Genomic DNA, 27,746 nt, shown 5'->3' on the forward strand with positions numbered 1-27,746 from the left:
AATTAACGACGTACATAGTATGTCAATTTCGCTTTGAATTTATTGACGAGCTATCAGTTGTGTGCCGGATAGATATCTGAAATACTACCTCCTATTATGCTATCGAAGCATATCAAGAATGCTAATATATAATTGGATATTTGTCCATAGCAACATTCATTGTGTGTCTTTGTCGAGAGATCTGCAAAATAGCAGATCACGAATAGTTGACGAATATTTAAAGTTTCCAACTGCAAAAGTTAAATTCTACACTTTTTGAAATTTTACAAAATCCGAAAAACAGTAGATACTTACTGTAAAAAATATTTTATGGTGTTTTTAACATATATTGTATAAACTCTACTCTCTAGGAAAAGAAAATACTCTAAGAAAATATGTCTAAATAAATCTTATAATTTTTTATCTTCTGTTAAATAAATAAATCAATCCTATTATTGAGAAGAATGTGAGTTATGCTTTAGGCTATGGCTCCACGAGCGACAGATTGTCGCTAGCAGTAGCAGTAAAATGTAGCTTGATAAATGAAAACAACAGCAGTGATACTGAGTGGCTCCACGCGCTGTAGATTGTCGCTTCGTTTCGAGACCGAGACGCGTCGTCAAGGTCATGTCGCGTTCGAATAGATCCGGACCTATTTTTTAGCAGTAATTTGCAGCGCGTTTGTTGCTCCACTAGCAGTAATTTGTCGCTTGTAGCAGTAATTGCAATTTAATCGGATATTTTTGTTCTTGTTTGTTTATTTCTCTGTGTTTGTTAAGTTGTTTCTTTGTTTTTATAAATGACTTTAAAGTTTTTTCATACAATATTGTGTCTCAAATCATAAAAAAAAATTATAAGTCCTAAGAAAGAAATAAATCCAATATTTTCTTTATCGGTATTCTAGATAACAAAAATCAATGGATGGTTTTTTTTAATCCCAATTAACCGTATCAAACTGTACTTTATAATAGATGCCATTATTAAACAAGAAAAAGTTGAATGGAGAGAATAAACAGTTTTTATTGATTTCCCGAAAATTTATTTTTTGGATTTCCTTCTTCGAACTGGTGATTCATTTCTATATGAGTGATTGTCTAATCATATCATATAAATAAAATTTTAATAATTATTGTGTTTAGTTAAATTTTATTATCCTTCAGTACTAATGTTTCGTTTTCGATAGCTTGGTGTGATTCATAAATAAAGGAATGCAACAAAGCAGATTTTATGTCGCATCAGAATTTTTTTAATTATTGTAACATAAAAAAGCAAGTTAGATATTGGAAAAGGAACATTCATTACATCAACCCAATATGATAAATGAATATAATTAACATATGGGAGCCGTCGATCTACTTGATAATTGAGTAGCGAATTACAGAATACGCAGAGGTAAGAAGTGGTGGCGGCCCCTTTTTATTCTAATAAAAGTTAAATAGTAAAATATTTTATTTTTTTTATTTTTAGGTAGATACATGTATAGGGATTATATGTAATTTGAAATCTTACTTTAAGGTAATTGCTAATTTTTCTTCTGGGCTTAGGATATCACGCATTGATTTATCCTGTTTTCGTATGACATCTTCTATTTCACATAATAAAAAATTGAAAGAAGACACTGACATTCTGTAATATTCAAAAAACTTGTCAGGATATTCTTTTAATTTGTTGTGTAAAAGAAAAAATTTTCCCTCTGCCTGTCTAGGCACTAGAACAGGGTAAATCCACCATTTCCGTTGTTTTTTTAACCCCACGTCGACGGCGTAATGCCAATATTAAAGCAACTTTTTGTTGAAATGATAGATTATCCATACTATATTATTGTATTATCGGTCTGAATTTATTTTACTTATTTATTTATTTATTTTATCTGCTATATACACGGACACTATATAAACGGACAAGATACCACTGATTGTAGCTGCGTCATATTAACGCTCATGGAGCCACTACAAGACCAAAACGCGGCGATATGCGCGCTGTAAATTGTCGCTCGTGGAGACATGATTTTACTGCTCTACTGCCGCCGTAATTTTACTGCTACTGCTAGCGACAATCTGTCGCTCGTGGAGCCATAGCCTTAAAGCTTTAGAGAATGTGAATTTTGCAACATATGGTATTGGAGATCGTAGTTGGTCTTGAGCTTAAACCAAATGGGGGAAGTGAAAATAAGTAGCAACATATATAGATTACAACACAGAGTATTTTGTAAGATAATATAAAAAAATATTAGGGATGACATAAGAAAATACAATGAAAGACTGGTAGAAAATGCAATCGCTGTTTTATTTTGCATGTGTTAGTAGTGAATAATTGTTATTTTAAAGGCATTTAAACGCAAATTCAGTTTTGTGTGTTATTTACACTGTTGCTTCAGTTAACTTTTAGGTTACGTATATTGTCATACAATTTTATACAATATATATAATATTTTTATTCAAATATTTTTTATTTTTTTAAGTTGTTTTAAAGCATATATATTATCATCTTAGTAAAATGCCCCGAAGAAAATCAAACCTCAACAATGCATGTAGCCAAGCTGCAAGGCGTAACGGATAATGGATCGGGCGAACAAACTACTCAAATAAATAAAGTTTAGATAATGAGGTTAGAAGAGAACCGTGCACAAGAATCTCATGCACATCGTGACCAACGCGTACGATAGAATATATTAAGAATGAAAGCTGCACGTGAGCAGCATATAGCTGCAGTTCAAATATGCATCAGACATTAATTATGCGCATTTTAAAATTGCTGTTACTACAATGGACACAGTATGTCTATATTGTCAGGCATTGAAGTTTTACAATGAAGCACTTGGCATCTGTTGTGAATCAGGAAAAGTTGTGTTATTACCTCTTACCACTCCATCATCATCATCGTCATCATGCAACCTCTTCTGTCCACTACTGGACATAGGTCTCTCCCATTTTTCGCCACTCTTCACGGTTCTGTGCGTCTTGTTGCCATTTCTTGGATATTCGTTTAATGTTGTCCATCCAGCGCGCTGGTGGTCGTCTTCCGCTGCGTTTGTCTTCTTTTGGGCGACAGTTAATTAGTTTTCTGGTTCAACTTGAGTCTTTTAGACTCGCTATGTCCACTGCATCCATCAAAACCTTTAAGATTACTTATTACTGTTGATTCAGAAAATTATTAGATGATGTGCGAACAGCACATTTGGTATACTTCCCGTCATATAAAACTGGTACATTTTTTTTTCCATTGTAAAGTTGTGTTCAGACTGGACACAATGGTTCGTGAATCAATTCGTTGTTGCAATCACAGATAACGAAATTTCAGTAAATTTAAATAAAACGTAAATCGTAAAAAATAACGTTCAAAAATGTATAAAGTTTTAAGATAGGTATTATTTTTATTATTAACAACAAAAAACCTAATAAATTTAATAACCAGAGAGAGGATTGAGTTAATGTCCAAAATGTTGAACGATATTTAAACTTAGGGTATTGGCACAGGGAACATTGGAATGCATCTACTGTAATTTTATACTTCAATTACTTACAGAACACAAACTGTTGACTGTATGTTATGTCAATAAGTTTAGTAACAGGCAAACTACCTAAATTAATTTTAATAAACTATAAAATATTTGTGGCGAAAAATGCTTTTCAAAACATGAAAGTATTACATTACAATCCAATATCTCACTGTTATGTTCCTTATGGAGGTTGAATCTACACCCTAATTGTAATCCGTTTTTATCTATAAATAGACTATTACTTTTTTACATTATTATGTCTAAAATGTAAAAAAAATTACCTACCCATTGAGATGCATATTTTTTTCAAAATTAAATGATTTACAGTGTATAAATCATAATGAGAATAAAATTAGGCGGAGTAAGATATCATCGTATGTCTTAAAAAATCCTTTTATAACTGAAAAATGTTGGTTTAGTATCTACAGATGTTATCAGTGCGTGAAAATTTCCCGAACATATCCGAACGATTAAACATAAAAATTAAACATAAAAAATATTGCTTGCCATCAGTCAGATTTGATAAGTTTGTCAAAGTGAATTTTTAAAGGTGCCACGTCAGTTAAGTCAGTTTGATAAAACGAGAATAATTTCAAAAATAGAAGATGGTTGGTCTATTCGACATCTGGCTCAAGAGTTAAATAGAAGCAAAACCACAATCCACAATATTAAAAAAAATGGGAAAACGAGCAGACTTTGAATAGAAGGAGAGGGAGTAATTATTTAAGAGCGTATCCCTTCCATACGGCATCCCCTCTATAACTACAGCATTAAGGAGAATTAGAAGAACAGATTTAAAAAATTGTGCAGCCGCCCGAAAATACAAATTTAGCGAGGAACATAAACAAAGTAGACTCTTATTTGCTTTAAATTACGTTTTAAATGATCCAGTCAATTTTTGGGACCGTGTAATTTTTACTGATGAAAAAGTATTCCAGTCTCATTATGGTGGCCATATTAGGGTTTATAGACCGCCTCGAAATAGGTTTAACGAAAACTATATTTTATCAAGTGATAAGTCTGGACGGTTCTCTGTAAATGTTTGGGCTTGAATGTATAGAGGAGGTTTAGGAATGTGTTGGAGAATTGAAAGACGATTCAATACTGAAACCTATTTACATAATAATATATTAGATAATGTGATGTTGCCATCGGTTAGGGAAATGTTCCCCAATAATAATTTTATTTTCCAGCATGACAACTGTTCAATCCACACAGCCCACCGTGTACGGGATTACCTTATGGAAAATAGCATTGAAGCTCTTCTATGGACCTCTAAAAGTCCAGATATTAATCCAATAGAAAACGTTTTGGGACTTATGATCAACAAAATACAAAAATTAAATGTAGTTCCCCAAAACAGGGATCATTTATGGACCATCATTGAAGAAACCTGGGAAAGCTTGGCCGAAGATGAAACTTTGTCACTAAATTTAATAAACTCAGTTCCCAGAAGATTACAAGAAGTGATTAATAATAATGGAGCTATGACAAAATATTAACTTTTCGATTGTAATACATATATTTACATTCCACACTTGTTCACTGCAAAAATTATTCATTTTTTATTAACTTTAAATTTTTCCAGTGGGTTTTATTTACTGTAATATTCCACAACTTAATACAGTTTTGTGCTACACTTTACGAGAAACCAATCACACCTCTCGATTTAAAATTAAACATAATAATTTAAAGTCATATCTAGATTTATTATCTATCATTATTTTTGAATTGAAATATTTTCATAAATTATAATAAAACACGAACAATGTATGGGTACTGAGATAATGGAAAATTTCAAAATTAATAGAATTTTTAAAGATGTATGTTTAAATAAATGTTTAAATATAAATGTGACTGACTAAACGAGAATGCTCAATATTGTTTTAGTTTTTAATATACTAAAACTTGCGACCTATCGCACAACCCTGCTTTTAGCTAGTTTGATATAATATTTTCGTTGAACTGGCAACGTTGCCTTCGAAATTAGAATGACACATGTGAAAAGCTCAACTTACACAACTTGAAAAACACGATTTTCGGTTATAAGAGTTGTACCAGTTTTTTATGACGCGAACGGTACTCAAGCTACGATTGGACATTCATAGCAAACCAAATTCAATATGTAACATTAAAAAAAGAAGTGAAATGGTTGCAGTAATGCAAACGAGTTGAGTTCTTATCTGGTATAAATGTACTATGGCTCAGAAACATTCACTCAAGTATGCAGGATTTAAACGGTAACGACAAACTTTTCGGTGGTGCTGTCTCACTACTATCTGGTGAATTCCGACAGACATTATGGGTTATTTCTCGCTTTGCATATACGGATAAGATTAATGTATGTTTAAAGTAATCGTTTTTATGGCGGAATGTCGAGACAGTTCGATTCAAAAATATATAATATGAAATATTTTTCAAATATTTGCTGGATATTAGAAACTAAAATAAAACTGCATCCAAATATATAATGAATCAAACTTCCAGATAATTTCTGCACTTTTGTTGAGAGCAAACATGAATTAATTCTGTCTATACTAAATAAATACTAGAATCATAATTGGCTCATTGAGCGCGCAATTTTGGCTACGAAAAATGTTGATGTTGACAAAATTAACTTCCAGATTTAACAGGTGTTACCAGGTAATCGGATATCTTTTAAATTAATCGACAATATTGTCAATAAAGACTAAACCGTAAACTAGCCAATAGAATTTTCAAATTCTCTGGATATATCAGGGATGCCACCACATAATCTTCACTTGAAAATTGGTTCACCAAATACTCTGCTACGCAGTTTAAAACCACCCAGAATATGCAGCGACACACGTTTAGTTATTAAAAGTATCACTGGAAATAATATTGAAACAACCCTTTTGACTGGACGATTTGAAGGAGAAAACCACGTATCCTAATAATACCGACATATACCACAATATCATTCAAAAGGCTTCAATTCTCTGTTCGATTAGCATTCGAGATGACCAATAACAAATTTCAAGGCCAGACAATGTCCGTTTGCGGCTTGGATTTAGAGAATCCATGTTTCTCACATGGTCAATTAATATGTTGCATGCTTACGTGTTGGTAAACCATCAAATTTATTTATATTAGCAAAAAATTATTAACGAAAAATATTGTGCCACAATTAGTTGTTAATTGAATGTTAAAGTAGTAGGTATAATTCAATTCAATATAATTATTTCGAGTAAAAATCAAATAAATAATCAAATATAATCTAAAGTAGTAAAACTATTGTTTAAATATGTAAAAAAATGTAATTTAAGTATTTCTTAAATGCGATATTGTGACTATTTGAGTAGTTGTTAGTAGTAGTAGTCGGCTAGTAAAAAGTGCAATTTTTACTAGCCGACTTGTTGTATTTAACCTTACATTTGCTACTTTAACTAAACAATCTAAAAATAACAGCTTATGTGTACTTTGGCACGAAGCTTTAGGTGGACGTAAGGCCGAGTCGATTGCTGACCCTTTATTAGAAGTAATAAGAAAAGAAAGAGATGTCTCTCATTTTGTATTTTGGGCAGATATCTGTACATTCCAGAATAAAAATTGGGTTCTATATACTTCCTTAATATCTGAAGTCAAGCGTTTTTCCGGACCACAGGAAATCGTTATAAGATATCTTACAAAGGGCCATGCGCACATGTCTGCTGATGGAATTTATAGCAATATCGAGCAAAAAATACCAAGAAACAGAAATATCTATGATTTTCAAGAACTGACTGAACTTGTGAATAACTCTAGAAAAAATGTAGAGGTACTTGACTTAAAAGAGTTTCACTTGTGGCAAAATAAAAAAAGGACAACTAAGAAACTAGAGGATCCTCTAAAGGGATTTCTATTACAAAATCTGGTAGAAGTTCTTTTTACACAAGGAAGTAATTGTATAAAATATAAAACAGATTTTGAGGACGATTATCAGGAATTAGATTTTTTACAAAAAAAAAAACATTGTGCAAGCACGTTTACGCCCAAAACTTTAAATATTCGTGGAATCTCAAGCGACAAAAAGGCACTCATTTTGAAAAACCTAGTACCATTAATGCCGGAAAACCGAAAGTTCTTTTGGCAAAGCCTACCAGACTCAGAAACATTTTTAGACTTGGTTTAGCATGAACAAATAGATGTCATAGATTCCAATATTTAATAAAATATATCGGTTCGTTTGCTTATTTCGTTTATATTGTTTATTTTTCTGCTGTTACCAAACAGATATATTTGTGTAGTTCGTTCCTTTTGTCATTTTAGTAATATTATTTGTTTTTGTTTTACAGATTGTTTTTTTTTTTTGTTAGTTTCTAGTTTTTAATCACAGTGTTTATATTGGTACGTTTGTATTTTATATTCTGTATTTTATTAAAATAAATATTGTGTTATCATATAGTTTTAATTTATTTTTGCAAAACACACTAACAGCATTTACTGTTCAGCAAAATGGAGTATTTTTTAAGTATGTACCAATTACAAAACATAGTAAAGGCAATTACTGTGTTTTTTATGGAAAAATTTATTTTAACTTTTTTTAAAAATCTATGCAAAATTTAGTAAAGGCAATTACTGTATTTTGTTAGGGAAAAATGACTTTTAATTTTTTTTAAAATCTATGCAAAATTAGTTTTCACTTGCGATCTCTACTTCTAAGGCGGATTATTCCCTTTAATAATATTTTAAAAAACGTGAATAGAGATTGTCTAACACACCGTCAAGTTTGTGTTTGAATTTATTTAATAATTTCTTACGGCTTGTACATTTTATAAAAATCGAATTTTCTCCATTGTTGTAAAAATGCAATTACTGTGTTTTGCCATGGGACAGCCGATCGGTTAAGATCTGTTGGAACTATTCGTAAAAACAAGAGAGATTTAGATTAGATAAAGAGAGGTGGCCTTTCGGCCTATTCCACTGCGACCTTTTCAGATCTATTGTGGTCCTCTAGTCCTACATAACATTCTCTAGCCTGACCCTTTTTATAAAGTCTAGTAGCTTCGAGACTGTACCTTCCATGTAGCTATTTGCCGGTGGATTTTCTTCTCCTAATGCAAAGAACCGCACATTTGCCAGACTGTCACACTGACATAAAATGTGCTCTGCTGTTTCTTCTTCGAGGTGACAGAATCTGCACAGGTCATCATCTGATAATCCCATCAGCTTCAAATGCCTATTCAGCTTACAGTGCCCTGTTAGAAGATCTACTATGACCTTGACTGTTTTCCTGTCTTTGCTTATTAGGTCTGCCGTAAATTTTGGCGAATGTTCTGTAATGAACTGTTTCGCCTGTCTTTGTCCTGGTGAATTCCTCCACCATTCCAGAGATTTGCGAGCTACCCACTTCCTTGTAGCCGTTCTTGTTACTGATTTAGCAACTCCGCAGAAGGGTTCCGGTCCAATGAATGGCAATGATGAGCCTTGTTTGGCCATTTCATCTGCTTTTTCATTGCCGTTATGACCCTCGTGCCCCGGTACCCAGGCTACCGTAACCTTGCTACGGTCTCCTAGTTTATTTAGGGCACACACGCAATCCCATACTAGCTTGGAATTGACCTCTACAGAATTGAGTGCCTTAAGCGCTGCCTGACTATCTGTGAAGATGGCAACTGAACAGAACGTTCTTTCCTGCCTTTCTATTTCTTCCACGCAGTGATGTATTGCAGTTATTTCCGCCTGGAAAACTGTCACATCCTTAGATAGACTTACCGGGAAATCTATCCCTTGATTTGTCCCTACTATGCCGGCTCCCACACCCTCCGATGTTTTTGACCCATCCGTGTACCAGGTAGCAGCAGCTTGTATAGGTACACCTTTATTCCAGTCTTCCCTGCCTGGTATCTTAATTGTGAACTTATTATATTATTAAAGCTATATCTCGTAACTGTTGCATCGATAGGTTTCCCCATCACAATATCGGCTTTTAGCTCCTCGATTAGCTTTCTGTTTTCAGTACCATGCATCTGGCTTATATGTCGCTGACTATGGATTAATCTGTGCATCACGGATCTGGCTTCGCCCTGTATAAAGATATGAAGTGGTGGTAGATTCAACAGGACTTCCAGCGATGCAGTAGGAGTTGTTTTTAAGGCCCCCGTAATACACAAGCATGCTAGCCTTTGTGTATTACCTAGCAGCCTTATTGCTCCCACTTGCTGCGTCTTTGTCCACCACGTCACCGAGCCATAGGTTATCATGGGTCTAATAACCCTTGTATATAACCATAGAGTCATTTTGGGGTTAAGTCCCCAATTCTTACCACACATTCTTCTACATCTGCCCAAGGACATAGTAGCTTTCTGTGTGGTTTTTAGAATGTGAGTATTCCATGTAAGCCTATGATCAAAATATACCCCAAGGTATTTTGTTTCTTTGGCAAATGAAATCTCTGTTCTTCCCAGCACCGGTGGTTTTAGGCCTTGTAGTGCTGTTTTTTTTGGTGAAGTTGACAATTTGTGTTTTCTGAGCATTGACTATCAGTCTCTCTTGTTTACACCAGTCGTCAACTATATTTAGGGCTGCTTGCATTCTCTCAGACACTGCCTGAGCAAACCTGCCCCTGACAACGATTGCTATATCGTCAGCATATCCTAGGCAATAAAAGCCTTCTGTGGACAGATTTCTGAGGAGATCATCTACCAAGGTTGCCCAAAGTAGAGGGGACAGAACTCCTCCTTGTGGACAGCCTCCACCTACTTTTGCTTTGATGGTTGCTTTACCCAGAGTGGATATTACTGTCCTATTCTCCAGGGATGCCCTTATCCATCTGCATATTACCGCAGGTGCGCCTCGTCTACTCATAGCCCCTATCAAAGAGCTGGTGGTAACATTATTAAATACCCCTTCTATATCTAAAAAAGCGGCCATTGCTATCTCTTTGTCTTCCATTGACTTTGAGATAAGCCTATTTAGATCATCCAACGCGGAGTCCGTAGATTTACCAGGTTGGTATGCATATTGACGATTGCTTAGAGGATTATCTTTTCGCACTTTGTCTCTGATGTACCTATCAAGAAGCCTTTCCAGCGTTTTTAATAGAAAAGAAGATAGGCTTATCGGTCTATATGACTTTGGTGTTAGGTCTGATACTTTACCTACCTTAGGCAAGTATATGACTTTGACCTTTGCCATATTTCCGGTACGATCCCCCATGCTAAAGTGGCTTTGAGGAGCTTGCATAGGTGTGGTATCAATTCCTCTAATCCCATATGCAACAGTATTGGATAGAAAAACAAGAGAGAAATATTAACAATCTTTTTGAATTCCAAAAACGGAGCCTAAAACCACGCATTTTTAGAATTAAAAAAAACATCTTTTTGGTAACCTTTGTCCCGAAGATAAATAAAATAGTAGCCCGTGTTAGTAGCTTCTTCACTTCATCGCGATGCAGAGTTTCACCAAAAATTAAATAAACCTGAGATTATAGACTTTTATTATCACACAAAGATGGTGTGGATATGTTGTTAATTGAATGTTAAAATGGTAGGTATAATTCAAAATAATATAATTATTTCGAGTAAAAATCAAATAAATAATCAAATATAATCTAAAGCAGTAAAACTATTGTTTAAATATGTAAAAAAATGTAATTTAGGTATTTCTTAAATGCGATATTGTGACTATTTGAGTAGTTTTTCAAATGTTGACTTAAATGACTTACTAATCTCACATACCTATATGCAATGTTTAAAAAATTATCAAAGATTGATAAAGAAAATCTCTGAAATAGCTATCGTTTATATATACGTTTTAATTTAAAGTCTGCGTAGTTTTTATTATAGTTATCCGTCGAAATGGATATCGCTAAAGAACATAGAACGTTAATAGACCGTATTGCTAGTGAAAATGGATTCACCGATTATGAAATAATAACCAGCGCTGGATCAAGTAAGGGAGATAACTTTCTGGGAGTTCTTACTGCGATTACCATCAAAGACCAGGAAAAAAGTTTGGATTTGATTTTGAAGTCTTCTCATACCAATAAGGGTTTTAGAGAATCTACACCCGTTAAAGAAATTTTTGATAGAGAAATCTATTTGTACGAACGGGTTTTTAAAGAATTTAAGAAGTTCCAAGAAGAACACAACATTGAAGGTAAACAATATTTATTGTTAATAATAAATAACCGTTTATTTAAAGTTAAAAAGAATATTTTAGTAGTACCTAATACATATTTTTCATATTTAAAAATGTTATATTGACTGTGTTAGCATTGCTTTATAATACCACTATACAGGGTGTCCCATAATTAATTGGACATTAGCTAATGGGTGATAGCTGACATTAAAATAAAGCGTTTGAGCTCAAATTGCTTAGGAAAAATGTTGCTAGTTTTCGTTCTACAGGGAGATTCATTAATATTTTTTTATATTATTTTTATGGATATATTGAAAACTATTTAACCGATTTAAGTGAAATTTGGTATCTTGCTATTATTTAGTATGCTTAATAAGAAAATGATATTAGTTTTACCATTGACACTAGGTGGCGCCACCTACTGTAACATTGGTACATTAATGGGGCCATAATTGTTTTGTCCGCCCTGTATAAACATTCTAGGAGAAAAAACATGAAATAACATTCAATTCTACACAAAAAAGGTATTCCTGTTTCAAATCAAAAAAGTACACCGTTTTCGAAATAAACGTATTTTTTTTTTTCGCAAAACAAGCAGGTACCTAGGTATGCTGTGAACTTAATGGCAAAGTCAAGGCGTAAGTACGAATTTGTTTACTATTTGTTGTCAAAGTGCAGTGCGAGTCTATTAATAAAAAAGAATATGTGTGTACTTTGTACGCAGGTAAGAAGTTATACTTCTATTATATGAAATTAATATATTTTAAACAGTTTATTTGTGTTTTATTTAAATATTAAAATAATTTTAATACTTACAAGTATCCTAAAAATTTTCTTAAATAATACCGAAAATAAAAAAAAGTAAGCAAGGCAATAACATGACATGTTATGTTCCTAGCGGTCACACATCCAAAGTATGACTCCGGTAGACAGTGCTTGACTCCCGTTTTCGAGCGACAACTGGTGTAGCCAGTGTGCTATGGCCTTAAAATTCATACTAAAGTGAATTATTTTGACAGATTATATCTACAAATAATATTATTAAGATTGCCTTTTAATCTTCTTATCATCATATTTTAATATCTATTATCCTATATCCGACGAAGACAAATTCAAAGACACAAAAATTATAAAATATATTTTTTTCACACTTTATTTGCACTGATACATATACGTAAATTCGAAGATTTAGCAACTAGCACATTTTTATAAAAATTCACTCTCAACATTTTTCCCAATTGCACCTAAAGAAGTATAACTTCAAAAACATGAACTAACATTCAATTCTACACAAAAAAAGGTACCTAGTCTTCTTTCACATAAAAAAAGTACACCGTTTTCGAAATAAACGTATTTTGTAAATGATGCCTGTCTCTATTTAATTTTTTGCAAAACAAGTATGCTTTGAACTTAGTGACAACGTCAAGACGTAACTACGAATTTATTTATTATTAGTTGTCAAAGGTAACTACGAATTTATTTATTATTAGTTGTCAAAGTGCAGTGCGAGTCATTATTTGTCAAAGTGCTATTAAGTTTTTTATAAACCACTTAAGATAAAGGAAAAATGCTCATAGTGAATTTTCTAATGTAGAAATACGCGATATAATCTGTTTGTACGCCCAGGAAAATTTTTGTTCTCGTAAAGCAGCTGAACTCTATTTCGAACTTTATCCCAATAGAAGGCAACCAAACCATAAAACTATTAGATCATTGTTCGACAGATTAGGCGAAACAGGGTCATTTCATCCCAAAAACAGGAATGCTGGAAGACCGAGAGTAATTGATGCGGATATGGAGGATGAAATTGTTTTGCGTGTTGCAGAAGATCCAGAAACCAGTACAAGGCTTGTTTCTGCGGCCACTGGTATAAGCAAATCTACGGTGTCAAGAATAATATGGACAGAAAATCTGTATCCGTATCGTTTTACTCTAGTACAGATTCTTTTACCACAGGATTTTCCAGCAAGGCTCCGATTTAGTCAGTTTATGATGGGGCGGCATTTAGACGATCCAATATTTTATAATAAAATTTTATTTACCGATGAAGCCACATTTACTAGAAGGGGTGTATTTAACTGGCGCAATAGCCATACCTACGCGACAGAAAATTCTCATGCATTTTAAGAACATCATTTTCAACACGAGTTTTCCATAAATATCTGGTGTGGCATATTTTGGGATTGTATTGTAGGACTATTCGAATTACCAACTAGGCTTGACGGAGTAACGTATTTAAATTTTTTGAGAAAAGATTTACCAACTCTTTTAGAAGACATACCTCTAAATTTGAGACGGAACTCTTGGTACATGCATGATGGTGCATCACCACATTATAGCCTAGAATTTAGAAATTATCTAGATGAAATTTATCCTCAAAGGTGGATTGGTAGAGGTAGTGTATACCCATGGCCAGCACGCAGTCCCGAACTAAATTCCCTAGACTTTCACTTGTGGGGCTACCTAAAGTCACTTGTTTATAAAAAAAGATAAATAACCGTCTAAATAACCGTATAAGAGTTATGGCAAAATATTGTAGAGGGAGTTAACGTAATTAGGGCCCAAAGAAACTCATTATTTAAAATAAGACAAAACTTACACAAAAGATTTAAATTATGTAGTGTATCTAATGGTGCACATTTTGAACACTTATTGTAATTTTTTTTCGTTTCGTTTTTAATTATTCACTTTGTTAAGTAATTGTTTTATATTCACTTCATTGTTTAATTTAATTTCTGATTTTTTCAAAATTTGTTACTGAGTCAAAGGTTTAATAAAAATAATTGTTTCAATCATATGCATTTTGTTTGCAAAAATTATCTACTACTAATACATTTAATATTCACTTTTATTTAAGACCTTTTGAATAATGTTTGAATTTACATAAGTTTTTGTAAATTTTTTTTATTTTATGCACGTCTCTAAAAATACGTTTATTTCGAAAACGGTGTACTTTTTTGATTTGAAACAAGAATACCTTTTTTGTGTAGAATGGAACGTTATTTCATGTTTTTTCCTAGAATGTTTATACGGGGCGGGAAAAAAAAATATGGCCCCATTAATGAACCAATGTTATAGTAGGTGGCGCCACCTAGTGTCATCGGTAAAACTAATATTATTTTCATATTAAGCATACTAAATAATAGCAAGATACCCAATTTTACTTAAATCGGTTGAATAGTTTTCAATATATCCCTAAAAATAATATAAAAAAATATTAATGAATCACCCTGTAGAACGAAAACTAGCAACATTTTGCCTAAGCAATTTGAGCTCAAACGCTTTATTTTGATGTCAGCTATCACGCATTAGCTAATGTCCAATTAATTATGGGACACCCTGTAAAAGGTAATAGACCAGACGATATTATGTTTTGGGTTAGATACATCGTATATAATCCTATTTTTTGCTTTAATAGCTTGTAGGTACTATTACAAATGATAATTTTACTATGCTTCAAAGGTCAGCGAAATTGTTTATTAAACAAACAAAAATAGAATAGAATTCAATTTTTTTCTCTTTCTCATTATAAGCCTATAAAAAAGGGACAAAAATCACGTATTTTTTAATATTCTTTTTCAGATATTTAAAGCGACAAAGAACCTTTAATATTTACAAAGAAATAAAGTACGGAAAACTTTTGTTTTCAACACTTTCCTTCAACACTCAACACCATAAAATGTATTATTACTAACTACAGTGGTTTCTCGACAGAGTGTCTTTCCCATATTTGTACCTAAGAAAGACAGTCTGCCGAAACAACTGTGGTGATAATAAATTATAACAAATTTTGTGAAAGTGTTGGAAACCAAAGTTTTCAGTGTGTTATTGCTTGATAAAATTAACTTCCTTTGAGTAACGGTCGAATCCATCACTTATTCATAATGTATTTATAATTTTTTTTAATATAAAAAATAATAGAGTTAACATTGATACTGTAATCTTGACGAACGCAAAAAAATACGTAATTTTGCAAGTAAATATTTATTTATACGTAAAAACATAAAAACTAAATAATTAAACGCTTTTAAAACTATTATAGTTAAAAGTTTCAACTCACGGGACCCAAGTTTAAAAAAATTATCAACATCGGTCCTCTAGAAGCTGCGATAATTAAAATTTTTAAGCGAGTCCCTATTTTGAACGCGTGATTTCATTTTTAAGACGGCTGAAACGTATTCTCAAAGATCAACAAAAAAAGTTTTAAATGAGAATTTTTATCAGGTTGCCGAAAAGAAAAAAGGTGAAAATTTGTATCTGCTAAGTACTTGCCACAACAAAGGTATTTTTTATAAACACACCTCAAACCTTCGTACTAATGCTGGTCAACTTTAATCGATCTATAATAGGTGGTTCTTCAATACAAAGGATTTCAATGATTCAAATTTTATCCTTTGTCAAATTTATATCATTTTAAAAATTTGCTTTAAAGAATTCAATGATGCAAAAAAGATACTACATAAAATTTAGTTCATTAAGCAAAATTTTTGTTACCAAAAATTTTTGTTGTAGATACAGAATAAAAAAATACAAAATTTATAAAAAGTAACTAAGAAGTTTTGTTTAAATAGCATAGTTAACAATTTGTTGTACATTTAGAACAAAAATATACACAATGTTCAAGAAAAAGAAAAATGTAACATTTCACACATTCCTTTCGACACTTTCTGTCCTTTCCACGGGGACACACTCCACATCTGGATTTTGTTGGTTGTTTCCTATTGGAAGGTCCTTGAGTGTCCTGTTTGCTGTCATTTCTTTTTAGTTCCGCCCTTATGTCTGATGGTATTCTTAAATTGTTACATCGTTTTTTAATATATGATTTAATTAGTGCCAAACCAAGTTCTTTAAAAAAAATGCGTTTGAGGTTTTCAGTTGGGTTTCAGTTATGTTGATAAATAACATAACTATTTATTCCTGCATTATTAAGCAGTAAAACAAAATTGTTAGAGGCCATCGCTTTCTTTTACGAGACACATTATATAACGCAGACATTTCGTCAATCATATCCACGCCACCTTTGTTTAATTATAGAAGTCTATAATCTCATTTTTATTTAATTTGTGGTCAAACTCTGCATCGCAATGAAGTGAAGAAGCTACTAATACTATTTTATTTATCTTCGGGACAAAGGTTACCAAAAAATTGTTTTATTTTAAATTAAAAAAATGCGTGGTTTTCAGCGCTGACTTTGGAATTCAAAAAGATTGTAAGAATTTCCCTCTTGTTTTTACGAATAGTTCCAACATATGTTAACCGATCGGCTATCCCATGGCAAAACACATTAATTGCATTTTTACAAGTGTTGCCTTTATAGGTTTATATGACATTAAATCATAAAGAAAGCATTCTTCAACTTCTGCTGGATTTAAATAAGTTAAACCAAACGTATGCCTTAACCATTTTCCAATTTCTGGATTTGTATTCTTATATTCTTGTACCAAACCCAAAGATTGAATTTTTTTAAACCAGTTTTGGTGTAAGTGAAAACGGCATCCACTAATTCTTGCATTGGGCCACATATACAATAAAGCACAGTGAATTACTTTTTCAAAGTCCACAAATATTTCAGTTGGCTCTAATGATAATTGAAATGTTTCAAAAATCTTAGACCTTAATAAAGAAAATAAATTTTTGTATGTCATTGACAATTTGTCCTTTAACAAACAGTATGCTTAAGGAACATAATGTCCATTTTCCAAGCCATGTATAGTAAATAATTGTAGAAAATATTTGGTACTGTATGAAAATGTACCATCCATATACAAAGTTTTTAATTTACACAACAAACGAATATTTGTCTCGCATGAAAATACAATTACATTTAATTCAGGATGATTTAAAAATAAAAAACTTTTATTGCGACAGGTTTTAGGAGAATAATTACTAACCGCGTTATGGACTTCTGATATGCTTCTTGGTAACGGACCTGGTAACAGTTTACGACGACAGTTGTAAATGTTCTTTCTTATGCTAGCTATGTCAGGAACCGTCAGCAAATTGGCATCACACTCAGCAACAGCGGTTCTTGTAATTTTGGCCATTCTTTTCCGATATGTCCTCTTGGGCTTTTCTTTTACATGCATTGGTTACCATCTTTACTTCAAGCTTTTTTGGATCGGCTTCATGATTATGTACCAAATCACTTCTTGTGATGGTGAGGTCCTCACAGCCTATTGTAAACACTTTTGTGGAACACTTAGTGTTTCTTTGGATGCAGCGCCAAAATATCTCGCCGCTTTTTAACACTTTCTGTTTCGAGAACGAATGATGCTCCACCACTAATAAATCTCGACCACGGGAACTTTTTATCAAACTCATTTTTTAAATATCCGTATACGTGCACAAGTCAACGTCAAACAAGAAATAAATTACAACTGAAATAATTTAGTCACAAGTACACAAGTGCCACGCCCCCCGCCGTGACAATAAATATTGGGAAAACCCGCTTGTCCTGCTTGGGTGCAAATGTCCATCGCCGCTAATTACCTACCTATCTGCTTTACGCCGCGGTGTCGAAATTTCTTATAATAAAATTTTACCCTTCGATTACCCCAGGTACAAAGACAATTTGGTGTCGAAAGTTCGCCCGCCGTTCTAAACAAAGTAAGTAATTAAAAAAATTATGGAGAACTCCAGTGCAGTTTACTGTGCCTTTTACTATGCTTTTACTATAACCAAAGGTTTTCTGCGAATTCCATTAATCGTTTAGACGTGTAATTTGGTTGAATGTACTACGCCTAAAGTTCGCCCGCCAAATATATCTGTTTGGTAACAGCAGAAAAATAAACAATATAAACGAAATAAGCAAACGAACCGATATATTTTATTAAATATTGGAATATATGACATCTATTTGTTCATGCTAAACCAAGTCTAAAGATGTTTCTGAGTCTGGTGGGCTTTGCCAAAAGAACTTTCGGTTTTCCGGCATTAATGGTACTAGGTTTTTCAAAATGAGTACCTTTTTGTCGCTTGAGATTCCACGAATATTTAAAGTTTTGGGCGTAAACGTGCTTGCACAATGTTTTTTTTTGTAAAAAATCTAATTCCTGATAATCGTCCTCAAAATCTGTTTTATATTTTATACAATTACTTCCTTGTGTAAAAAGAACTTCTACCAGATTTTGTAATAGAAAACCCTTTAAAGGATCCTCTAGTTTCTTAGTTGTCCTTTTTTTATTTTGCCACAAGTGAAACTCTTTTAACTCAAGTACCTATACATTTTTTCTAGAGTTATTCACAAGTTCAGTCAGTTCTTGAAAATCATAGATATTTCTGTTTCTTGGTATTTTTTGCTCGATATTGCCATAAATTCCATCAGAAGACATGTGCGTATGGCCATTTGTAAGATATCTTATAACGATTTCCTGTGGTCCGGAAAAACGATTGACTTCAGTTATCAAGGAAGTATATAGGAAACCCAATTTTTATTCTGGGATGTACAGTTATCTGCCCAAAATACAAAATGAGAGACATCTCTTTCTTTTCTTATTACTTCTAATAAAGGGTCAGCAATCGACTCGGCCTTACGTCCACCTAAAGCTTCGTGCCAAAGTACACAGAAGCTGTTATTTTTAGATTGTTTACTTAAAGTAGCAAATGTAGCAAATTAAATACAACAAGTCGGCTAGTAAAAATTGCACTTTTACTTTGAGGCATAATAGGCAAAATAATCACTTTTTGTAAATCCATAGAGTATATACGTTTCGTCGAACTTGCTATTTCAGTAGAGTCTTTTTTATATTCTAGATTTGCCTTTTCTGCTTTAGTACGGTGGGAATTTAGCTATTCTTGAATTTTATCGTCTTCTTTATTTTCCCTCGTATTCTTTACCATTTTGCACTCTTCACAGATATCCGATTTGGGTTGGTAAAGTGAAATATTCATTCCCTTTAAAACTTGACGGTATACTTCGATTTTACAAACAGAGGGATGTTTTGTTACAAAATCATCAAACATTTTCTTATATGTCAACTCTTTCGGTAAATACCTAACATTAGGGACGTTTCTTCTACAATAATGACTCACTGATGGCTTAAATGACTCAATATGGTCCTTTAATATTTCTCGATTGGATTGCTTACGGCATCCACCTCTACGGTTCGTCATCTGATCTCCACAAGGTCCTTTTTTAATTACTGCTACTAATTCGGTTATTATAGAATCGTTGGTATACCCTTCAGTATGTCTGCATACTTCAAGGTATTCAAAAAAGTATGTCTGCATACATCTATGTCAGTAGAATTGTCTAGCGGTAAAGTGTAACGCCTTAATTCACACCTTTTACGTTTTGCTGACTGGGTTCTACGTTTAACAGAAACCAGCTATATTTAAGGGTGTATACTGTCACCAACCCTGTTTAATCTCTATTCCGAAGACGTAATGAATAGAACACTCTCTGAGCAATCCGTAGGTATTAAAATAAATGGTGTTAGATTAAACAATCTGAGATTTGCCGACGACACCGTTCTGATCGCAGAAACACTTGAAGAGCTACAGGCATTGGTGAATAAGATAGCAGACTGCAACCAAGAATATGGACTATCTTTGAACATAAAGAAAACTAAATTTATGCTTATATCGAAATCAACACAAAATGTCCAAAATTTATATTTACACAATGAAACTTCGCCTGATGAGATGTTACGTACTTTCTGTGCTGTTCTACGGAATGGAGTCATGGACGTTGAAGAAGATTGATACCAAAAAATTAGAGGCATTTGAACTGTGGATGTATCGCAGAATCCTGAGAATATCATGGACCGAGAGAGTCACAAATGTCGAGGTCTTGAGAAGAATGAATAAAGAAAAGGAAGTCATATTTACGATCAAAAAACGAAAACTGCAATACTTGGGACACATTACAAGAGGCGAAAGATATGAACTGCTTCGAATAATTATGCAAGGGAAAATAGCAGGAAAAAGGTCCATAGGAAGAAGACGAAACTCCTGGCTAAAGAATCTACGGGAATGGTATAGCTGTAGCAGCAACGAATTGTTTCGGTCAGCAGTTTCGAAAATACGTATAGCCCTGATGATCGCCAACCTTCGGAACGAAGATGGCACTTGAAGAAGAAGCTATATTTGTTTGTAGAACCACTTTTGTCTACTCGAGTACGCTAAATTCCAGAATACTCTATCCAGATATTGTTCCGATGTTCTTCTGTTATTTTTTGCACATCCTACCACATTTACCTTCACACACGGCTCTCATAGGATGTTTTTCCTTATCCCTTTCATTTTTTTATTTTCCCGTTGGTCTATTTTTATTCTTCCTTGTTTGTGTGAGGCGTGTTTTTTAAGTAAGTACCGTTTTGGAATTAAAAAAAGACGTGAAAGGGTATGGCAATAATTTTATTTTTACATGAAAGCCTGTACCTTAATCTACTTTTCTACATAATTTCCGTGAATATTGAGGCACTTGTCATAACGTGGCACCAGTGTTTGTGTACACTCCTGATAAAATTCTGCAGCCTGACTTATTAACCACTGCATCACAAATGTTTTGACTTCGTTATCGTCTTGAAGACGCTGACCGCCCAGGTGTTTCTTCAAGTGCTGGAACAAATGGTAGTCGCTGGGCGCCAGATCAGGGCTGTATGGAGGATGATCTGGAGTTTCCCATTTAAATGATTTGATGAGTTCTTTGGTCTGATTAGCCACATGTGGACGAGCATTGTCATGCTGCAAAACGATACCCTTACTCAACAAGCCACGTCTTTTGTTCTGGATTGCACGACGCAGATTTTTCAATGTCTCACAATAAGACGCTGCATTGATTGTCTCATTACGAGGCAGAAACTTTACTAGCAATACTCCTTTTCTGTCCCAAAAAACTGTGCACATGTCGCCATTCCATGGATTGTTGTTTCGATTCTTTTGTGACCCCCACCCACGTTTCGTCACCAGTAACAATTTGGTCTAAAAAATCTTCACCCTCACTGTGGTACCGCTCAAGGAAAGTCAATGCACTGCCTAAACGTTGGGTTTTATGCAAATCCGTCAACATTTTTGGAACCCAACGTGAACACAATTTCCGGTAATTCAAGTTCTCAGTAACAATGCGATACAAAACACTACGAGAATACTAAGCAGTCGGACAATGATGAAATTGTAAAGCGTCTGTTTTCTCTCACCTTTTCGTCCACTTTCTGCAACAAATTTTCATTAACGACCGAAGGACGCCCACTCCGTTCTTCATCATGCACATTTGTGCGGCCATCTTTAAATGCTCTCACCCATTTCCTTACCATTTCATCACTCATAATGTTTTGTCCGTAAACTTCAACGATCTCACGATGAATATCGATCGATTTTACGCCTTTAGCACTAAGAAATCGTATAACAGCCCGTACTTCACAATCAGCGTGACTCACGATTATTAGAGGCATCTTAAACACTGGAGTAAACAAGTATACAATAAAGAATCAGACTGCAATGGCGTCAGTGCGTAGACAAGAGATGTAGGTAACCAGCGCTCATGCGCGGAACGCCGACCATAGCGCTGCGGCGGCGGAATCGTAAAACGGTACTTACTTAAAAAACATGCCTCGTATTAACCTAAAACAATAAAAAGTAACTAGTAAATTTAGTTAATTATAAAATAAACCAGAAACTTACCAACCAAGTAGTATCTTCTTTACTTTGCAGAAGAACATTGGGTGATTCAGCCGTAAAATTATTGTTCTGTTTGTTCACATGAACTGGCTTTTTCTTGGTACTCAATTTTCTTTTTTTTTTGTCTTAATTTTAATTTCGTCATAATTTTTGCTATCGCTAGAATATGATTGTGGTGAGGGCAGTAATAATCCTTATCTTGGTCACTGTCATCGACTGGGCTTTCTATGCGAATAAATTTCAAATAATTTATTTCCTGTGCCAAATCGTCTGAAAAGTAAAAAGTTTGCAACCTTTTTAAGTATCTTTTCTTTTGATTTTCACTTTCATAATTGGACAAAAAAAAAGATGTTTCAAAATTTACTTTTGGAAAAAGCGGAAGCTTATCGGTATTCTAATATAAAGATTTATTGACAATACAATAATAATTATAATATGATGTTTTAGAAATATTTTAAGTTACCTTCTTTAAACACGAACGTGCCGAAGAAACTATATTTTTAGTTCGACTACTGCATGCTAGCATCGTTTCACGGGGCAGCATCCTATCGCTTTGGTGAGTAGATTCGAATTGCTTGAAAAATACGCTGTGTATACAGTTACATGGTTATAGGGTACGAGGGGTTGAACTTTCCGCATAAACTGAAGACGATTTCTCAAATCAAAATACTTCTTCTTCTTCAAGTGCCATCTTCGTTCCGAAGGTTGGCGATCATCAGGGCTATACGTATTTTCGAAACTGCTGACCGAAACAATTTGTTGCTGCTACAGCTATACCATTCCCGTAGATTCTTTAGCCAAGAGTTTCGTCTTCTTCCTATGGACCTTTTTCCTGCTATTTTCCCTTGCATAATTATTCGAAGCAGTTCATATCTTTCGCCTCTTGTAATGTGTCCCAAGTATTGCAGTTTTCGTTTTTTGATCGTAAATATGACTTCCTTTTCTTTATTCATTCTTTTCAAGACCTCGACATTTCGAGGACACATCATGGACTCTCTAGGTCCATGATATTCTCAGGATTCTGCGATACATCCACAGTTCAAATACCTCTAATTTTATGGTATCAATCTTTTTCAACGTCCATGACTCCATTCCGTAGAACAGGACAGAAAGTACGTAACATCTCATCAGGCGAAGTTTCATTTCAAGGCTCAAATCTCTTCCGCAGAACACTCTCTTCATTTTAGTGAATATGGATCTGGCTTTTTCTATTCTTATTTTGATTTCTGCTGAGCTATCGTTGTCTTCATTTATAAAAGTGCCTAAATATTTGTATTTGCTAACTCGATCGATAATTTCATTGTGTAAATATAAATTTTGGACATTTTGTGTTGATTTCGATATTACCATAAATTTAGTTTTCTTTATGTTCAAAGATAGTCCATATTCTTCGCTGCAGTCTGCTATCTTATTCACCAATGTCTGTAGCTCTTCAAGTGTTTCTGCAATTAGAACGGTGTCGTCGGCAAATCTCAGATTGTTTAATCTAACACCATTTATTTTAATACCTACGGATTGCTCAGAGAGTGTTCTATTCATTACGTCTTCGGAATAGAGAATAAACAGGGTTGGTGACAGTATACACCATTGTCTCACACCTCGCTTTATTTCAATTTCTTCAGTGGTATTATTCTCTACTCTCACTACTGCTTTCTGATTGTAGTAAATATTTGCTATTAGTCGGATGTCTCGTTTATCTAAATTCTTTTGTGTCAGGAGTCTGATTAGGTGATCATGCCGCACTTTATTAAAGGCCTTGTTGTAATCTATGAAACACATGAATACATCTTGATTTATGTCAAGACATCTTTGAGACATAACGTTCAGTGCAAACAACGCCTCTCTTGTTCCAAGTCTATTTCGGAATCCAAATTGGGTATTATTGATGGCCATTTCCAGTTTTCTGTGTACTCTAGAGTGTATAATTTTCAGAAATATTTTCAGTACATGGCTTATCAGACTGATTGTACAGTAATCACTGCATTGTTTGGCATTTATCTTTTTTGGTATAGTAACAAAGGTGGATAAAAGCCATTCTTGTGGTATTTTTCCTGATGTATAAATGCTATTGAAAAGTTTAACTAAAATGTGAATCGAGTCTTTTTCTATTAGTTTAAGGATTTCCGTTGGTATTTCATCTGGACCTGGGGCTTTACCATTTTTCATTCTTTTTAGTGCGTACATTACTTCTTCTTCCGTTATTTCTGGACCTTCGTCTCCTTGTATGTTACTTAGCTCAGATTGTTGTCTATCATCTGCAAAGAGTTCTTCAATATAGTTTTTTCATGTCTTCAACTGTTCTTCTAGTTCTGTTATTATGTTTCCGTTGACATTATACAGGGTATTTGGCTGCTTACGTTTTTGTGTACCTGCAAGTTCTTTCACTTTTTTATGTACATTAAAAATATCATGTTTTGCCTGCAATTGCTCTATTTCTTCACATTTTCTTTTATAAAAATCTTCTTTTGCTATTCTGATTTCTATTTTGATTTCTTTCTGTATTTGTTTATACCTTTGTTCGTTTTTTCCTTTCATTATTCTTCGATTGTCCATGAGAAGAAGGATCTTATCAGTCATCCACCTTTGCTTTATTTTTGGTTTTTCTATAGTCAGAATTTTCTTCATAGGACCTGTTATCGCCATGTTTATCGCTATATCTTCATCTGGGTGATAATTTAGTGTGCACTATTTCTGACCTCGTCTTTTTCTTTAATGGAGTAGATAATTCCCCACTCGCTGTATATTGGGGGATGAGTTTTCTGTCATTTTTATATTTGGGTCTTACTTTCTCCATATCTTTGACGTGGTTGTTCCAGTTTCGCACCCGATGTTCTTGTACTTTTGTAGTGCCGTTTTAACTTCTCTGTTTAGTCGGTTTTTCCTTTTTTGTTCACCTGATTCCTTGTCCTTCCCTCTTTGTTTGGTTCTATTTTTTTCACTTATCTAGTCCTTTCTGCCCTGATTTATGTCCTTAAACCTCCCCCTATGTACTTCTGTTGCCTCTTCTGTAGTTCTGTTTTTAAGTGATTTCTGTATGATGTTCTCGAGCTCTGGGGCTCTTTCTAATTCTTCACACAATAATCTAGCAATCAGCAAATTAATTATTACATTTTCAATACCCCATCTAAACGAGAGAATCTAATTATGTACCGTACAAAAAAGTTTAAATATTTATTACCATTTCATTACTGCGTAAAAGTACTAGAAAATTAGTTTATTTTTATGTTCAATAAAAATACTAAACCTTGATGAGTGAGTATTCTTTCTTTCTTTTTGCCAATTAATGATTTTCTGCCATCCACCTTGCTCTTGTGTACACTATATTATATACTTTCCTAAGCATTGACTGCTTTTTATTTTGTATAAATAAAAACTAGACAATCAGCGTAGGCTATTCATTAAACATGTGTTTTTAGTTTTGTCAGAACCTCGTTATACAGAACGTTCCATAATGTTAGCACTAATACTCATCTTTGCGGTACTCCCTCAGTTAATTGTATCCCTTTATCTTTTTATTTATTTACTATTTGATAAGAAGTTCGTCTTCGATACCTATTTACGGTTCCAAGGTTCCCTGTTTTATTTTTCTATTCAATAGTTATTACTACTGCAACCTGCCCTTGTCGGCTTTGAGTACGATGATTTCTTGTTTTTCTGTAAATTTATATTAATGTGTTAATAATAATGGTTAAATGATTAATTTATTTACATATTTTATTTTAGGATCCAAACAATAAGACAACACCCCAAAGTTTACGTATTGTTGACTGGCAAATGTCTTCTTTTGGAAATCCTTGTACAGATATTTCCTATTTTCTTTTGGCAAATGGCTCAGAAGAAATTCTAAATGATTTTGAAACGTACCTAAAAATATATCACGACAAACTAGTTTTGCAGCTTCGTAATTTTAATTTGAATCCCGACGAAGTGTTTCCTTGGTCCAGGTTTCAAAATCATTTAAAGAAAAGTATATTATCAGGCTTTTTTATGTCGCTTTTAACGATAAAGTTAATGTTAACTGAGTGGGTACCTGATCATGTAGAAGCTGTTGAAAAATCTGGCGAATCTGGTTCATTACAGTTAGAAGAGTACAGTAGGAGAATAAAAATTTTATTAAAGTTTTTGATTAAAAATAAATATTTGTATTAAACATTTTCTATTTTATTCCAAGACTTCTGTCGTTGCGTAAATGGACTCTTTTAACTGTTTACTGTGACAGCGAACCGCGAATCGCTATTTCGTGTTTCTTGGCGTTGCTTTCGGTACGCTCGCCGCGGCATTTTACTATATAGAAAAAGTAATTCAAAGCCACTAAATTAGTATAGTATAGAATTATATTTTTAGGGTTAAAAACCAGGAATGATATATTGGATTTATAACATTGTGGTAAACCAACAATATAATGTTGATAAATTAAAGTGTACTGAAATCGAAAGAAACTTCCAAATATGCTTAGATCGTAAAATATCAGAACATCCCAGAAGTAAGGTATATCCAACTGAACTTAACACAAATTGGGAGTTTATGAAAACCACGCTCAAAGAGACCGCAGAGGAAGTGCTGGGTGAAGTACCTAAGGGACAGCGAAACAACTGGTTTGATGAGGAATGCCAACGAGTAACGAAAGAGAAAAACGACGCGTATCTGAAAATGATCAACAAAAGGACCAGGAGCAATGTTGAAGAATATCGAGTAAAGAGACGATAGGAAAAACAAAAACACAAACAGAAAAAGCGGCAACAAATCAATAAAGAGTTCGAAGAAATGGAAAACCTTAATAGAAAACACGAATACAGAAAATTTTACAAACAGGTTAACACAAAAAGAAAAGTTTTCAAGCCACAAGCGAACCAAGTCAAGGCCCTTAACGGAATTCTTTCAAACGAGAGAGTGGAAGTACTAAAAAGATGGCAAGAACATTTTAGTACGCGACTTAATGGAGAAAGTAGAGCTGAAGGTAGATATGATATAGAAATAGAACAGGAGGATACTGAACTACCAACTTTGGAAGAAATAAACAAAGCAATTCAGTCTCTAGCCAGAAACAAGTCACCCGGAGCAGACAACCTACCCGCAGAAATATTTAAATGTGGCGGTCAAACATTTGTAACCCTTCTTCACAAACTACTAATACAGGTATAGCAAGAACGCGCGTTACCAGAAGATTGGAATACTGGAATTATATGCCCCATACACAAAAAAGGAAACGTTCTTGAATGTTCCAACTTTAGAGGGATTTCCCTTCTTAATACAGTATAAAAATTGTGTCCCTGATACTTAACGAACGACTGGCACGGCATACTGACAATATAATAGGATCCTACCAAAGAGGCTTCTTGAAAAATAAATCTACCATTGATCACATATCATCCATCAGACAAATATTAGAAAAAACGACGGAGTACGACATAGACTGCCATTACATCTTCGTAGACTTTAAGGCAGCGTACGATACTATTGACAGGTCCCAATTATATTCGGCGATGATCGAATTAGGAATACCAAAAGGATTGGTAGAATTAATTAAAATGACGATGATGAAAGTCGAATGTAAAGTGCGCGTACA

General features: G+C 33.7%; 2 protein-coding genes across 2 annotated transcripts in view; both read left to right on the top strand.

Annotated features, from left to right (window-relative positions):
* Positions 1 to 27,746, top strand: part of LOC140435099 (tachykinin-like peptides receptor 86C) — a 951,389-nt gene that overhangs the window by 532,468 nt on the left and 391,175 nt on the right. The window lies entirely within an intron of this gene.
* The window catches only part of LOC140433090 (uncharacterized), a 51,822-nt gene continuing 35,287 nt past the window's right edge, over positions 11,212 to 27,746 (top strand). Inside the window, exon 1 of the mRNA XM_072521148.1 lies at positions 11,212 to 11,578. Within this exon, the coding sequence (XP_072377249.1) occupies positions 11,278 to 11,578 (301 nt within the window). The 5' untranslated portion in view covers positions 11,212 to 11,277. The remainder of the gene's footprint in view (positions 11,579 to 27,746) is intronic.

Source organism: Diabrotica undecimpunctata, chromosome 2 (assembly GCF_040954645.1).
Source record: "Diabrotica undecimpunctata isolate CICGRU chromosome 2, icDiaUnde3, whole genome shotgun sequence".
Classification (NCBI taxonomy): domain Eukaryota; kingdom Metazoa; phylum Arthropoda; class Insecta; order Coleoptera; family Chrysomelidae; genus Diabrotica; species Diabrotica undecimpunctata.